Consider the following 17,232-nt stretch of genomic DNA (forward strand, 5'->3'; position numbering starts at 1 on the left):
TAAACCTCCCTCTCTTGCACAACCCAGCAGGATTGGAGGCTCAATTCCAGCCAGCATTCCTGAAGAGTACTCCCACTTCAGTCAGTCTCTGGAGCTGTTTCTTCCTTGTGGTCTCTCTCTCTCTGTTCCTGTTCTGTGTGTGGTCTCTCTTTCTCTCTCTCTCTCTGTTCCTGTTCTGTGTGTGGTCTCTCTCTCTCTCTCTCTGTTCCTGCTCCGTGTGGACTATGAGCTGGAGGGTGTTTGCCGTTGTGGTCCTCCTGACCACTGTTAGCGGTAACCCGGCCGTGACGGTCAGAGCTGGGTCAGGACCAACGGACGGGTCAGACGACCATCCCAACAGCGTCCCTCAGGGTGAGGTCACACCGGCCACGGCGGAGGTGAGTGAATGACCGTGTTTGAGAGGATCCATTTTAAGCAGTTGCTGATCAGCGCCTTCCAATGCCTGTTGCATGACGGGAATAAGATCTGTCTGACTTGCTAAGAGATTTCGGGATGTTTTCTTGACGCATGTGTGCCTGAATCAGGAAAAGCCCTGTATGCTGTTGTGTGGTAGGATATACATCATTAGGATATTTGAGAGATCTGTAGATTACACACATATGGTTCAGTTGATGGTTGTGCTATGTAGTGATTATTCAAAGAGATTTCTTTCTATTTTATTGAGGATTTCAATAGGTGTCATGTTGTCAGCGCAATGTATTCAAGCCGTACAGTTAGAATTGCACTTCATTGCCCAACTTGAGACTGCACAGATGCTTTACCCGCGCCTGTTGTGTAGCCTTGCCTGAATTCTCGTCTAACGAGCCCAGTGACTATAGATATCAAGCCTTTCAGAATAATAAAACAATACAATATTCAGGCAATTTATTCAGGTTCTCCTACCGCGTTCGACAGGCTCTGTATTTGATTGGCCCAATGCGCATTCCACTCATGCCCAGCATTCTACGGTGACGTTGGAATGCGATGGAACATTCTCCTCTTCGTGTCATGTGACGGGTTAGCCGACCATAATAATAATAATTTATATATATGAATATTTTTTTAAAAGTGTAGTGTGTAGGCAGCTTAACTCACCAACTGCCAAATAATTCCGGAACACTCACCACCGAGAGTGCCAAGTGTTCTGTGGTGTTTACCTAGCAACAATACTTTGATTGGCTACAAAATGAAGCATCATAATTGATGCATTGTTGGTGAATAAAGTCACCCTTGGCACTCTAGAATGTTGACGATTTGGACGACTTTATTCACCCTCGGCACTGAATGAGTTAAAGCACGATTTGACTCAAAATTCTATGTCAGTAAAGTTCAGTTGTGGTGTCCAGATGTATGTTGAGATTTGTTTTGTGTGTTCTGTTCAATTTCAATAGAGAAACAATATACCTATGAGAACCTGACTATTCACTGTTCATCCTTTCCCCTATGAAGTAGAAATAACTTGGATGCATACATACAATGAACCTAGAAATGAAGAGCAATGACACTGATTGTCATAGATAATTATTTAATCATCATTATTACTACATCATGCTGTACATAGTACAAAACCAGTTACTCCAAACTTTGAGCCTCAAATGTTCATAAAAACCACCAGGTTGAGGGGGGGGAAACAAGGCTGTTTGCCAGAGAGCAGACGCCAAATGGGAAGGTCAAAGTAATAAATATAGAATCTTTCATAGGACAACAAGGTAGGAGGGGGAAACAAGGTTGAGCTGACGAAATTCTGTCTGACAATTTGTTGCATTTTGAACGCTCGTTCTGAATAAAACAAACTCCTAAATGTTCATATTTCAAAGTGTGTGTGTGTGAGACTATGGGTAACATCCATGTAAAATAAAACTCACTAAGTTTACATTTGGTTTAGTCTGTATATGTGTAGCATTCCATTGCAGTTCTGCTATGTATTTACAAATTCAGGATTAGTGTGTGTGTGTGTGTGTGTGTTGTCTGCCTCAGTTCTTCCACTTGCTCTTCTTGGCAGGCAGCTGGCCTGTAGACTCGAGGTATTTGTTGTTGAGCTCATCCTGGGTGCTTGGCAGACAAGGCTGGTATCTGCTGTAGTCCATGGTGTACTCTCCTTTCCCCTGGGGGAGGAGGAGGAGGAAGAAGAAGAAGAAGAGAGATTAGTTCTCCATATATTGCATTATAGGAATCTTGACTGACTTAGGATCCCCCTCCCCACAAAGACATGAACACACGCCGAATGAGAGAGCAACATGTACGTATACAAAAAGTATCTTTAAACTGTTCACCCATGAATATGAATGTTTTCACATGCAGGACTAGTAGCTTCCCTCGTAAGGCAGCACCTTACCTCTGTGCAGGACCGCAGCTCTGTGGCGTAGCCAAACATGTCATTCAGTGGAACCTGCGGAGAGGAAATGGAGAGAATGTCCATCAAGTACACCCTACGATTGGGCCGGTAGTGTTTGACCCCTCCGGGACACTGTATACTCACGTCAGCGTACAGGGTGAAGTATCCCTCTGCCCCATCCTGCCCAGAGATGACGCCGTGACGACGGTTGACCCCGGCGATGACCGTCCCCTGAAACTCATTGGGCGCCACGATCTCCACCGACATGATTGGCTCCAGCACGGCGACGTTGGCGTTCTCCATGGCTACGGGGAGGGAGAGGGGTGAAGGGGGGATGGAGGGGAGGGGGGAGACAAGGAGGGGGGACAGGGAGGAGAGGAGAGAGAGAGAGAGAGAGAGATATGTTCACGTGTGTTGAAAAGCAGAGTAGAGCTGGGGAGCACAGATAAGGACGCAAAGAAGGACCAAAAAGAAGTGACCTATGGGGGCAAAAAAAACAACCAAGCAAGACAAAATCACGGGACGCAGAGGACGAATCACGGTGGACGGACGGGGGACGGACGGACATTCTAATTGGTCGGACAACAACGCCTACCTTGTTTCAGAGCGCCTTCGCCTGCGCGGATGAAGGAAATCTCGTTGGAGTCGACCATGTGATTGGCTCCGTCCTCTAATACAAACCTGACCCCAGAGATCTTGTGTCCGGTCAGGGGGCCCTTCTCACAGGCCTCTCTGAAGCCCTGCAGGAGAGAGGGATGATGGGAGGGGGGGGTGGAGGATAAGACGAAGCCTCGTTTTTGTGGAACGGGGACACTAACATCAGTAGAAACAAACGTTTGGTTTTCAGGTTCATCAGATAGAAAAGGAAAGTATAGAATGGGGCATCACTCTCATTACATAGAATGATCTCTGCACTACATGATGCAATTATTATTTATTTTTTTTAATGTTTTTTAGGGGGTGTTTAGCGCATAGCACACTAATGCGCTTACCACGTAATCGCAGGTTCCTGGTTCGATTCCGACCTATCTTGCATGTCACCCCTCCTCTCTCACCCATCCTTCCTGTCAATCTCTACTGTCTCCATCCCAATAAAGCAGAAATGCCCTAAAAAAGTTTTTTAGAGCATTTCTGCTTGATTGGGATGGAGTCAGTAGAGATTGACAGGAAGGATGGGTGAGAGAGGAGGGGTGACATTGGAGTTGGAATCGAACCAGGAACCTTGTGATTATATGGTATGCGTGTTAGTGTAGTACGCCACAAAGCGCCCCCTACAGGACGCAATTCTATCTGAATAGGCCCCCCGGGTCTTCTGGAGACATCTCCTACCTTCTCGACGGCCGGCACAAACTGCTTGGGGATGTTGGTTCCGATGGTCTCGTCGACAAACTCCACTTTGGTGGACTGCTCCGGGTCCAGAGGCTCCAGAACCCCCACCACTTTACCGTACTGGCCCGAACCGCCAGACTGCTTCTTATGGGTGAAGTCAAACCTGCAGGAGAGAACGGAACAACATTTGAACAGTTACTCATTTTGAAGGATTACCTTTTTTTGATTATACCAACAACAACAACAAAAAAAGCAAAGTGCAATAGTTCGCTCAAACCATCAAACTGAACATTGACACTTTGAACATTGAACGTTGACATTTGCCTTCCTTAACATGTTAGGGGATTGATTAAAGGGATGTGAAAGATACTGGCTGTGTTCCAAAATGCGTTCTTGCATTCTAGTATCTAGAGTGTATACCGTACACAGCCACTGTCTCTTTAAGGAGGGGGCGGTCCTAAAAGAACTGCTTGCATGGGAGGAAGCAGGAAGTTCATTCTCTCCTGTGTGTGAGAGACTCCAGCTGTCTCTGCTCTCTGCGTGTCTGACAGAAACTACCTAGGAACTCACAGGGACCTACTGTAACAGACTCCTGAGCCTCAGCCAGGCAAGAACTTCTCTCCTATGAGCCTCATATCTCTCTCTCTCTCTCTCTCTCTCTCCCCTAGTCTTCCTTCACTTCTGTACTTCTCCTTGCACAGCTTCTCCTTTTCTTTGCCCTCACATTTCTCTCTATCCTCTATCCCCTCCTTATCTAGTACAGGACACAAGACCACTAGTCTCCAGACTGCCCCAACAGACCGCTCAAAGTCCCCTTGGTGTAGGCTACCTCTCCCTGTCTGTCCCCACCCTACTTCCTACTCCTGACTCATTCTCTCCGTTCTCCCCCCCCCTTCTCCTCCTCCCCCCCTGGGTCAGATGGAGGCGGAGGAGTTAGACGAGCAGGTGGAGGAGGACTGGACCATGGCGACCGGGGAGCTGAACCCGGGCCACTACCCCGCCCAGCGGGCCGCCAGAGTGGTGGGCCACCACTTGGACAGCCGCTACGGGACTCCGTTCAGACGGCCGGGGGTGACACGGGTCCACAGCGCCAGCGCAGAGGTGAGCACACTGTCGTCGGTTACTAACTAGTTATAACTAGCTGTTTCTGATCGCTGACGGTTACGTGGTCGTAGTCCTCTGTGGTCCTCAGTTGGTAGAGCACGGCGCTAACAACGCTTTGGTTGTGGGTTTGATTCCCAGCTGGGACCATGTATACTGAAATGTATGCACTCACTGCAATGTAAGTCGCTTTGGATAAAAGCGTCAGCTAAATGGCATAAATTACTAAAATACGAAATGATTCTATATATACTGTATATTACGCCTAACCTTAACTCATTCAGTGCCGAGGGTCACCCAAGTCTCCCAGATTGTCAACATTCTAGAGTGCCACGGGTGACTTTATTCACCAAAAAGCCATGATACTTCATTTTGTAGCCAATCAAAGTGTTGTTGCTAGGTAAACACCACATAGAACACTTGGCTCTCTGGGTGGTGAGTGTTCTGGAATTACTTGGCAGTTGGTGAGTTAATTCTGAACTTGTGACGATGTTTAGATGTTTGTGGCTCAGGCCTGTTTTTGACCTGACAAAGATCCACCTCGGATTGGAAATGTCGTCACAGGTCTAAGGTGGTCGACGAAGTGTCTGCGCTTTGCTTTTTTGTGGGAGTTTTTTTGTTATTTTTTTAAATCATTCCATCAAACGTGCTGTATCCCCTGACAGAGCGTGGGAGAGACGGGGAGGAAGTATCTTCTGGAGGTCTCGGTGAAAGACACGAACAGCAACGTATGTTTACCTTGTTGTTTTGGGACGCATTCTTCTCCCATCAAAAGTGTGTGTGTGTGAACCTACAGTATGTTCCTTAGCGGTGTGAAAGTAACAAGTCTAACCTGATCCCCTGGGTTACTGACGTTGACCAGGCGACAGACTGTTCTCTGTTCTGAGTCGGTTGTCAATACGAGGTGTGTCGTTAAAGTGTGTGTTGCTATGATGATAATCAGCCTGTGTTTGGTTAACACCCCCCCCTCCTCCTCCTCTCCTCATCCTTTCCCATTCTCTCCGGTTTTCTAAATACCCCCCCTCTCCCTTTTCTCCTCTACTTTCCATCCCTCTCCCCAACTCGTCTTTCCTCTTAATCCATCTCCCACTCCAGAGCTCAGAGAGGTGTTCTGCGGAGGTGTTCTTCCCGGGGGGAGAGGATCAGAGTGGACCCCAGGTCCAGACCTCCTGTGGGGGGGTGCTTCAAATCAACTCCACGGCCGAGGAGGAGGCCTTCTACCAGCAGCACAGAACCAGCAACAACCTGGTGTCAGGACAAAACCTACCAGGTACTGACTATATAGACACACACACCTCTTGACCATATCGCGATCTTTTCCAAGTGTTGAAGTGTGTGAAGTGTTCACTTCATAATGAGTTTGTAACCTATATGTGGTGATATTGGTGGTCTCTATAACAGAAACACACACACACACCTTGACCATTGCGATCTTTTCCAAGTGTGTGAGGTGAGTTTGTAACCTAACCGTGGCGATGTTTGGTCTCTTTAACAGACAGTTACGGTTACATAGCTCCCGACATGAAGCCCTTCTGGCACCTGGGGGGCGTGGCCTCCAGCTTCATCATGCTGAAGGAATCCAATGAGGGCACGCTTTACAACATGGCCCAGGTGTCCAACTTCACACAGCTGGTGAGCAGCCAATAGGGAAGGAGTACACACAGCACCGGTCCTCCAGGGCCACTGTGATGGGCCTGTGTTTTGTCCTTGGGTGCATTCCGAGCCGACTGCATTGCAAGTCGCTCTGACAGATCTCACAGCGCCTGAATAAGTATTTAACATCCAGCGAACTGCGGTATATCATGTAGCGATCTGATGCCCGTCTGTGCAGTCGATGACGTGGCATGCAATAGTTTGTCGATGCGCGTTGACTGATGTGGTCGACCTGGAACGCAGCCCTCATCTTTTTACCTGAGGTTGATTCTACTTGGACAGAGTAGGATTCTAGAATGTTCTTTTCCTGTATCTATGTTGTGCCCTTGAGCAAGGCACTTAACCCCTAACTGCTCCAGGGGCGCCGAATATGGCTGACCCAGAGCTCTGTTCTCCCTTGGGTGTGCATGTGTGTTGTCTCGGGTTGATGAGAATTGATTGCATGGCCAAAAAAAACAGTCTTCTTCTTCTAAGGTAATGTTCATCTCTGAAATGGACAAGGTTTTGCCATCTGTCAATCTTACACTGTGTGTGTGTGTCTCTCTTGACAGGAGACTGAAAACGACCAGCTGAGGTTCAACTACAATGTCCTGCTTCATGACATGGTCTCCCAGGTAACAAAAACTAACAGACTTCCTGATGCGTTAACATTCTAACTCCAATATCATAGAAACTATTCAAAAGGTTTTTTTCTCAAATCTTGTGTGTGTGTCCCTGCAGGAGATCATCCACTGGAAGCTGCTTGCCACTTGGTCTCCAGCGGAAGGAGTTAAAGTGCCACAGAGTGAGTGGCAGCCCAAGTGCCATGGATGTCCACTGATGCCTCCAAGCGACAACCGCCCGCAGAGCCAGTAACACACACACACGATGCCATGTAGTCTACTGCTCGTGTCATTCTAGGTGATGAAATGTCAACGCCTAGCTACAAAATGATATGACAAGCAGAGTTTGACCCAGATCACTATGTATAACTGTACTGATGACTGTAAAAGTCCAATAAAAAGTTAGAAAATGTACTGATTCTTGGCGTTTTAGTTAAGTGTGTGGGTGTGTGTGGTTAGATGAGAACTTACGGTACAGCGCTGGTCACAGTCTCTCTGAAGGCTACCTTGGGCTTTCCCATCACACATGGACAGTTGTACTCCCTCTCCATCCTCTGAAGAAAGGAACACACACACACACACATCCTTGACGTATGATTTAACAACAATCGGCGATGCGATGCAGTGATCTACTGAACACCAGATTGCCATCAGTGATGTGGTCGTGTTTGAAGGTTGTACTTCCTTATGAACACACGATGGGAGAACACTTTACACCTTCCATTTCTCTACCTTGAGAGGCCATTTTGTGCAGGGATGGAAACCAATACTGAGATCAGCATTGACTTTATTAAAGGCCTACTGTAGTGGAACTGTTTATTAGCATTTATAAACATCTATGCCATGCTTTATAATACATTATGCATACATAAGTGCTACCATAAATCTTATTCAAGGAACACCCAGGGACAGTGCATCATAAAATAAATAGAAATAAAACAATACACAGACAGACAGACACAGAGAGGGCTGAAGCAGCACATCAACAGCAGTGTTGGTCCGTGTCGTACCTGGGAGTAGATCTCCAGGTGCAGCTCCCCCATGCCTGAGATGATGGTCTCCTTACTCTCCGTGTCAAAGTGGACACGGAAGGTGGGGTCCTCTCTGGTGAAGCGGTTGATGCCTTTGGAGAACTTATCCAGGTCAATCTGGTCCCAGGGGAGGAGGGAGAGGGGGGTGGGGGAGGGAGTGGAGGAGGGAGAGGGAGAGGAGGAGGGCGAGAAGACGGATTATCACAAGAACAATGGATATCAGGCTGAAATGAGGACACCGGGGCGCCTGGGGGGGGTCAGACTCAGAGTCAGAACAGATCCTTGTACTTTCAGATAAAGCTCCATAGACACAGGAACAATAGAGATTTTGTTTTGTTACACTTTGGTGATGGTAATTTCATCTGCCTTGATCCAAATGTGACTAAAAAAAGTTGTGAAAATGTATTGGTTGTTGCCACAGTAACTAAAAAGGCTTTGTTTACCCCTCTTTGTGAACACCAGGCCTATGAATTAACTTAGGGGATAAACAGCTTATTGTAAAAAGGGGTTTGTGATGAGCGACTTGATATCGTATCTGGGGGTCCGGAGCATGAAAACGTGGGGACCGCTGAGGTGGACAAGATGAGAGGGTCCTACCTTGTTAGATGGCTTCATAGACATGGATATGACAGCCTCGGGGATGTGGATAGACTCCTGCAGTAGGACACACACACACACACACACATTTAATTTAATTAATTACATTTACAGCACAAGATCAGGATAATTACATTTACAGTGTCCAGGCTGAACGTACAACAGGACTGTACATCAGACTTCCAGTTTATGAGCATGACCGTTCTTAAAGATTCACTTTGTGGCTACATTTGGCTCATTTCAGCATCTATAAATAACTTCATTTTTATATTTTGAGCCGGTGTTTTGTACTGTTTGGTTGGGGACACAGGGACAGTTGGGGACACAGGGACAGTTGGGGACGTACCATGGAGAGGTTGGCGCTGGTCCGAGACGTGAAGGTGTCTCCGCTGGCACAGTCGATACCAAACAGGGCACAGATGTCCCCTGCATACACCTCCTCAACATCCTGAGAGAAAGAGGGATGAAGGGAAGGAGGGAGAAACAGACGGAAGGAAAGACAGAGAGACGTTTATTTGTGTTGACTCCTCACACATTGCTATTTGTGTGCGCTCATTTCAGGTGATAGTAACTTTTCACTCAAAGCGGAATTGTAGCCTGTAATCCATGGATTTGTTGTTTTCTTTATTCAATAGTCGACACATTCACAAAAAAACACGTTTTAAAACGAAAACATGTCTCATGTGGTGTTTACCAAGCAACAACACTTTGATTGGCTACAAAATGAAGCATCATTATTGATGCATTTCTGGTGAATAAAGTCACCCTCGGCACTCTAGAATGTTGACAATTTGGGTGACTTTATTCACCCTCGGCACTGAATGAGTTAAGCCCCACTTGGCCTGTTCTGCCTGGTCTTCCCTCATCACCGCCTGCCTGAACTTTCTTCTCTCTCATAAAATACAGAAGGGGAAAAACTATAAGACACACATTCAAAAGGAACCACAAAAGAGTTCCATCCGTTTAACTTCCTGTTTACATTTACTTCCTGGTTCTTCTCACCTCCATCTGGTCGGCATGGAGACACACCAGCCTCTGAACTCTGACCTTCTTGCCTGTGCGTGTGTTGTAGATGTACTCTGACTTCTTCAGACAGCCTTGGTATACGCGGACGTACGTCAGCTGACCAAACTTGCCCGCCTACAGCAGAGAGAAGAAAGGAGAGGGAGAAAATAAGTATTAGAATAGAAAAAGAAGAAGAAGAAGTATTTTTCCCAGAAGGATCTTCGTAAATAACGGCATATAAAGTATAAAAAAGGGAAATTGGATAAAGACAAAGTAAAAAGTAGAGATACCCAGAGTGTGTGATCGACAGATCGCTTTAAAATGTCTGATTATTCAGACCTGATTATTGATTCTAACCCGGCATGTTAATTTGACGAGGAATCTTTGTAATAATAATAATAATCATAAAGTGTAATGGTAAATTGTAATGTCTGTATCTGGGTAGAAGACCAACTGGACTCCAAGTGAACGTTGAGGGTCTGAGGACCGAATGGGACATTTCTGGCGCCAGGCTCTCACCTCCAGTTTGAAGGCCAGGCCTACGAAAGGTTGGGAGGCGTCTCGCGTGGGGTCCATCTGGATCTTAGTGCTGTCGCTGGTCTCCCTGGCGCACAGGAGAACCAATCACAAGAGAAGCCATGAGGTCAGTGGTGTCACTGCTATCCATAACAAGTCTCCTACGGACATCCTTGACGGACATCCAACGAATGACACATACCTTCCTGCACCATCATATACCATACTGACATTCAAGGGAGGCCTAGTCAGATTTTAGCATCAACATATGAATATCAAACACAATAAAACAGCTGTCTGTTATTTAATGATGGCTACTAGACACAATTTATTATTATTATTATATCTAATATTATAATACCTCTTCACCCCCACTACCCCCCTGTACAAGTTTCTCTCCTGTTAATAAACAATTAGATGTATTGTTCTGCTGCTCTTTTTTGTAAATTTGCTATTGCTATTTTATTAATACTTTGCTATTTTGTTAATTTCTTGTCAATATTTGCTATTTGTTTTTTATGTCCATGCACCAACCTCACCCAGTCAATTTCCTGTATGTGCAAATATACTTGGCCAAATAAAAGAATTCTGATTCTGACTCAGCATTGTGACTGCCTATGGCCCCTGGTCTGAGCATTGATTACTTTATCTTATGATGACTGATGGATAGAGGATTCACTTACTTAAACAAATGTATTTGTTGTAAGTCGCTTTGGATGAAGGCGTCTGCTAAATGCCATAAATGTAAATGTAAAATGAGCTGTGAAACCCTCCTCGTTGACGATGATGATGAGGGCCTGGGGAGAGGCCTTCACCAGAGACTCACTCGTGGTTGAGGATGGCATAGTTGGTGACCTCGGTGGGGTTGGGGAGGTACTCCAGGCATGCGTCCAGGAGAGGCTGGACCCCCTTGTTCTTCAGGGCCGTGCCCACCAGGACTGGGCTGAAGAGGCGCTGCACTGTGGCCCTGCGGATGGCAGCCTGCAGGGGCAGCGTTCCCAGTTAAGACCACAGAAACATCAAACCAGACCAACCAAAGAACAAGAATGGGTAGAACAGCCGTGGTTCTCTAATCCATGTTCCTTCTTATTGATGCGGAATATTGAATTAACAGGTTCATGGTATGCTCACACACACTCACATGCACATGCACACACACACACACCTTAACAGTCCTTCCTAAAGACCTCTTCACCCCCAAGTTCTCTCCTGTTAATAAATAATTTTATATATATATATATATATATATATATATATATATATATATATATATATATATATATACACACACATACATAATGCCTTCTGGCATTACGACTGCCAATGGCCCGTGGTGTGAGCATTGATTACTTTATCTTATGATGACTGTTGGATAGATGATTCACTTACTTAAACAAATGTATTTGTTGTAAGTCGCTTTGGATTAAGGCGTCTGCTAAATGGCATAAATGTAAATGTGAATGTAAATGTAACGCACGCACGCACGCACGCACACACACACACACACACACGCACACGCACACGCACACGCACACGCACACGCACACGCACCCACCCACCTTCAGGTCAGCCACCGTGGGGACCTTCTCCTCCAGGAACATCTCTCCCAGGACGTCGTCAGCGTTGGCCACACACTCCACCAGCTCCTGCCTCCGATCGGCCGCCTCCGCACGGAACTCTGCTGGGACCTCGTCACACCGGATATTCTGACTGCCAAGGCAGGGACGAACGACGGGTCATTCATAGAGTGTGTGTGTGTGTGTATAGTATACATGCTGTTATGCAGTATATACATATCAATGGCACGCGTGTGTGTGCATGTGTTTTCCATTGTGGGTTAAGTCTAGCTCAGCATGAGGGTTAAGCGCAGAAGCTATTTTACAGTGGTGAGGGTTCAGAACCGACAGAAAGGTCTGAGGTCTGGATACAGCAATAATAATGGCCGTCATCCCTAAGACCCTGTCTACTCCGGAGTACCTCCCCAGGTCCGGAGTACCTCCCCAGGTGGTTCTCTTACCCGAAGGGCCCTTCAAAGTACATGCTGCGCTCCTCTATCAGGTCAATGATGCCCCTCATGTTCCCCTCCAGGCCCATGGGGATGTTCACGAAGGCTGCGTTCTGGCCCAGCTTGGACCTGGAGGAGGGAAGAGAGGAGGGAAGAGAGGAGGGAAGGGAGGAGTCAGACCAGACAAGAGAAAGACAAACATGACAATTCTAACTGTACCTTAGCCTCACTTACCATGAGGCGAACCAGGTGAACCCTCATCAAGAGTTAAGAGACACAGCTGGGATATTTCCCACGGTTGTGACGGTGTGAGGTGGTGTGAGGGGGTGTGAAAGGTGTGACGGTGTGAGGTGGTGTGACGGTGTGAGGGGGTGTGACGGTGTGAGGGGGTGTGACGGTGTGAGGGGGTGTGACGTGTGAGGGGGTGTGACGGTGTGAGGGGGTGTGAGGTGGTGTGGCGGTGTGACGGGTGTGAGGTGGTGTGACGGTGTGAGGTGGTGTGACGGTGTGAGGGGGTGTGACGGGGTGTGAGGTGGTGTGAGGGGGTGACAGGTGTGAGGTGGTGTGAAGGTGTGAGGTGGTGTGACGGTGTGAGGGGTGTGAGGGGGTGACAGGTGTGAGGTGGTGTGACGGTGTGAGGGGTGTCTCTTGTCACCACCTTGCCGCTTTGGCATTCCGCCAAAAAAACATGTTAGGAGGAAATAAACAACAAACACTGCCATCCTTTCCTTTCTTCCTCCTTTTCCCCCCCTCTCCTCTCCTCTTCCTCTTCCTTCCCCCTGTCCATGTTTACCTCAGGTTCTGCAGGGCCCGGACGGGGTTGGCGCCCATGCGATCCAGCTTGTTGATGAAGGTCAGGAAGGGGACGTTGTAGCGCTTCATCTGCCTGTTCACCGTCAGCGTCTGGCACTGGACCCCTCCGACCGCACACAGAACCAGGACCGCCCCGTCCAGGACGCGCAGGGCCCGCTCCACCTCGATGGTGAAGTCCACGTGGCCTGGGCGCGAGACAGAGAAAGAGAGAGACAGAGAGACAGAGAGAAAGAGAGCGACAGAGACAGACAGAGTCACAAAGTGTTTCACAACCAAAACAACACTAAACAATATAAACAATAAATACAACACAAACAATATGATCTAACACCAAACCACAGACCCCCCCCCCCCTCCCCAAGGGAGAAAAATATAGGGCACAGTGGCGAAGATAGGGCACTCCCTGCTTCACTATTGCTATTCGCTCTGCAGATATGCCTGATAGGCCTCACCAGTACCTGGCGTGTCGATGATGTTGATGTTGTGGTCCCTCCACATGGTGTAGGTGGTAGCAGACTGGATGGTGATGCCCCTCTGTCTCTCCAGCTCCATGGAGTCCATGGTCGCCCCAACGCCATCCTTTCCCCTCACCTACAGAGACACGGGAAACTCACAGTGGGCACAGAGGACACTGCAGAATAAGAGGTGTGGACCACTCACTCTCGCACACACACACACTCACAGTGACACACACACACTCACACTGTGACACACACACTCTCTCACACACACAGACAGTGACACACACACACACACACACACACACACACACACACACACACACACACACACACACACACACACACACACACACACACACACACACACTAAACTAATGGTCAGTTACAGACACAGTCACAGACAAAGACAGCAACAGTAACAGACACAGGGTCTTACTTCTTGATCAGATCCACAAACTAACCTCATGAATCTCTGCTATCTTGCCCGTGTAGAAGAGGACGCGCTCGGTCAGCGTCGTCTTCCCCGAGTCGATGTGCGCCGAGATCCCGATGTTGCGGATTCTTTCATTGGGAAAAATACCGGATGAGCATGACCGACAACTGTTCATCAACACCTGACGAAAGAAGGAAAATACCGTTTTAGGACAGTTGTGTCTCTTACGCAACGCACGGGGTAGAAGAACATGATGTACGAGAGTGCCAACCTCTGGGTCACCCAGTCAATGTCCCGTTTGTTTGCCTTACCTTTTTTAATGTAACGGTTCCCGGTTTCCTGAAATGTGTTTGACCTAAGGTCAGCCCTGCTTTTAGAAGACGCATTTTACCGGTGCGATGGTGGACAGGACGGATCTGTCAGTCAACCGGCGGGTTGAAAGTCACGCCGGTTCGCCGTAAAACGCTACTTCCTGGACTACGGCAAGTCGGAGGAGTAAACGTACGAATCAACAAATCTCCGCTGCGCTCAGCTCAACAGTGACGCTCACTGGCGAGGCGGACACACGACATCCATTATAACAATACACTATGTCTAATTCTGCCGAAGGGTGACTGTACTGTAGATCACGCCGATTGTGATTGCATTCATACATTATTTAACATTACTTTTCCAAAACTACAACTCGGTGGTTATAATATATTTCTAAAATGGTCATACACACACCGAGCTACACCCCCCGCCCCACTCCTCCTCCTCAGAAGTGTAGAAGTGTTGTGACATTCTTCCTCTTTTACTCAAACCACATGTTATGCTCTGACCTCACTAGGCAGCAGCTCTGCACACATCCACATCCCCTTCACACCCTGCTACTCCCCACACCGTCACACACAACCAGGCAGCTCAACATTTACCGGCAGATAACTAACCCTAGTTTTAATTTATAGGCCTTTACTTTCCACTTGTATGTCTGCTTTGGTAATTGTTACCGTTGTAATTCATGCCAGTAAACCTCTCTTGAACGGAATGGAATTGAAATGGATTGAATGAATTGACTGAGCTGATGGTAAGTTTTAACTTTAGTTTGTTTGTAATATGTCTGATATTTTGTTTGGGATGGCTGGTATATTTTGACTCTGTCTGTGTGTTAAATTGATGAGAGACATACCTATGTTGACATTGAGTGTGACCTTATACTTTGAAATGTGGAAGTTATAGGTCTAAGTGGGCCTGGGTATTATCTCTGTCTGTAGACTTCTCACCAGTGTGAAAAGGTGCCATGTTTTCTACTGTGCTTATTTGTCGGCACCGTCATTCAGTGTTTGTGTATTGGCTAAAATAAACAGATTGTGGATGGGTGGATAGTGTGTGAGCTTTAGAGAGTTGTTATAATCAAAGATTTTGTGATTTTGCAGAGAGTTGGTCATCACAGGTGTGAGTATCTGACTGTTATGTATTCATCTTGACGTATTTTACTGCAGATATTGCAGTACTCAGTTTGTTCACGGTTCTACATCTCACCATTGATGATCTCTGCATTTACAGAATGTATTTCTTTACTTTGTGTAAAACAAAGTCAACGGAATGACAAGTTTCCATAAAAGGACATTGTGTGTGTGACTGTAGGAATGTCACCCTCGTTACAGTAAATAAGGTGTCATGCAGCTCAAAAAGCACAGAGGCGAGGAACTTTATTGTCCAAGCAAGTTTATTGTCCAAGCAAAATAGTATCGTACGGTACACAGATTATACGGGTAATGAAAGGCAACTGAAATACAACGACATGTTTGTGTTTGAGAGACACACATTGTATAAAAGAGTCCCCAAAGGTGTGGTGACCTGAAACTCTTTCTGTCCACCATTCAAGTGGCAGGCAGCAGTTTCAGGGGTGTTGTTGAGGCTCCGTATTCATTGTTCCCATGCAGTGACTAGAGAGGCCTAATTTCATTTGAATTGCATTGTCACTGATTTCTTACGGTGACCAAACATCCGCATCAGTGAAAGGTGTGTGTCACAGCGGCATGGTGTTGCCGTCAGCCCTGTGGCCTGCGTGAGTCATCACGCCTCATACTTAATGTCCCTTGGATAAACGTGAGTTACAGTGTGTGTGTGACTGAGTGATTATTTCCATTGTTATTTCCATTGTTGTGTCCCTCCCCTCCCATCCCGTCCCGACTCTGAACATTCCTGCCTGACGAGGTGACTCCTGTCCTGTCATCATTTTCAGGTTTCATTCTCAGAACATGATGACAAACCGGCACATGTTGACAGAGTCAGTTGATCTGGTTGGTGTGATGCCTCATATGTAGGACAACAGACATTTCCCAAATGGAAAACCACAGCGTTCAACATCTTGTACATTGTGGAACTTGGTGTCAGTAAAAGGGACAACATTGCAACACGTAGTTCTTTCATTTCTCAACCAGAGACACGTGTGTGTGTGTGTGTGTGTGTGTGTGTGTGAGAGAGAGATGGTGACAGCCTTTTTCCTGTTCTGCTGATTTTTATCTGGGGGTTATTTTTGCCACATCAGTACACAGTGCCTGGGGTTCAGTTAAGAACTATGAACTTCAGCTGAACCGGCTCCATCCCAATCTCCTGTATTCCTTCCATTCAGACAAGAACATCATGTTTGTCTTTTTCTTACTTTAAGAGGTATTTAGAGTTAGGGTTTGTATGCAATCAACACAACTTCATTTTCTCCACTGAATTGATTATGAGGCAGTGCACCTACTGCCTACAGCTGTTGTCTTAGTCACTTCACCTGAGGGGGTTGGGAGCCTCTGTGTGTCTGATCACAAGTCATTTAACATAAGCGAAACAGTGATATGGTTACAGATGATTACCATAATAGTTTATTTTACATAACAAATAGACTATTATGTACTTTGATCATTGCGAAACTGGAAGGCAGCAATAATCTGGACACGATAAAGGCTACTGAACTCCTGGCCTGTCGGCTAACCCCGCATGGCTAACGCTTCATGTTGACCCATTTGGGCCATGCCGTCTCCTAGTGAATCATAGCAGACAGTAGGCGACACATCATGACTCTTGGCTCATACTTACGGAAAGGATTAGCCATCCCCAGATGTGACCTGTAGATATTAAGGTCACTGAAATGTGATATCGTCAGTGAAATTGTCCTCTAATAACATTAAATTAAATAAATAAATAAAAACATCTTAACTTTTCAACGCGTTATCTGGGGGTGTAAATTGTGAGTTGGCTTATTTCAAACAGGTACAGCAATAACATCGTTAATTGGTACTAATAGGACACATTTTTGTGTTTTAGCCTCGCAAAAGATTCTCTAAACTACTTTTTATGCTTTTGTTGCAGATACGCGATATCGGAGAGATTCGTCACCGT

At 46.7% G+C, this 17,232-nt stretch overlaps 2 protein-coding genes across 3 annotated transcripts; one reads left to right on the forward strand and one right to left on the reverse strand.

The window, feature by feature from the left end:
- Nucleotides 1–1,487: 1,487 nt before the first annotated feature.
- Nucleotides 1,488–14,308, reverse strand: gfm1 (G elongation factor, mitochondrial 1). Of its 2 annotated transcripts, XM_083680902.1 has the most exons (18): nucleotides 14,172–14,308; nucleotides 13,889–14,041; nucleotides 13,425–13,557; nucleotides 12,947–13,151; nucleotides 12,166–12,282; nucleotides 11,708–11,858; nucleotides 10,975–11,129; nucleotides 10,152–10,236; nucleotides 9,630–9,767; nucleotides 8,974–9,075; nucleotides 8,628–8,684; nucleotides 8,010–8,147; nucleotides 7,471–7,553; nucleotides 3,644–3,806; nucleotides 2,910–3,054; nucleotides 2,459–2,619; nucleotides 2,315–2,368; nucleotides 1,488–2,084 (listed from the first exon to the last, which is right to left on the reverse strand). In XM_083680902.1, exons 1-18 carry the CDS (start codon nucleotides 14,244–14,246, stop codon nucleotides 1,953–1,955), a joined length of 2,247 nt encoding a protein of 748 aa, XP_083537028.1. In that variant the 5' UTR covers nucleotides 14,247–14,308; the 3' UTR covers nucleotides 1,488–1,952. The 2 variants fall into 2 exon arrangements, with proteins under 2 accessions (XP_083537028.1, XP_083537027.1); XM_083680901.1 differs by having other exon boundaries at nucleotides 2,315–2,619.
- Nucleotides 4,111–7,401, forward strand: lxn (latexin). Its single transcript, XM_083680915.1, has 7 exons — nucleotides 4,111–4,250; nucleotides 4,562–4,744; nucleotides 5,410–5,472; nucleotides 5,840–6,014; nucleotides 6,240–6,376; nucleotides 6,949–7,011; nucleotides 7,118–7,401. The coding sequence occupies exons 2-7, from the start codon at nucleotides 4,562–4,564 to the stop codon at nucleotides 7,250–7,252; spliced, it is 756 nt and encodes a 251-aa protein (XP_083537041.1). The 5' UTR covers nucleotides 4,111–4,250; the 3' UTR covers nucleotides 7,253–7,401.
- Nucleotides 14,309–17,232: the final 2,924 nt, after the last annotated feature.

Source organism: Argentina silus (assembly GCF_951799395.1).
Source record: "Argentina silus genome assembly, chromosome: 11".
In the NCBI taxonomy this organism is placed as follows: Eukaryota; Metazoa; Chordata; class Actinopteri; order Argentiniformes; family Argentinidae; genus Argentina; species Argentina silus.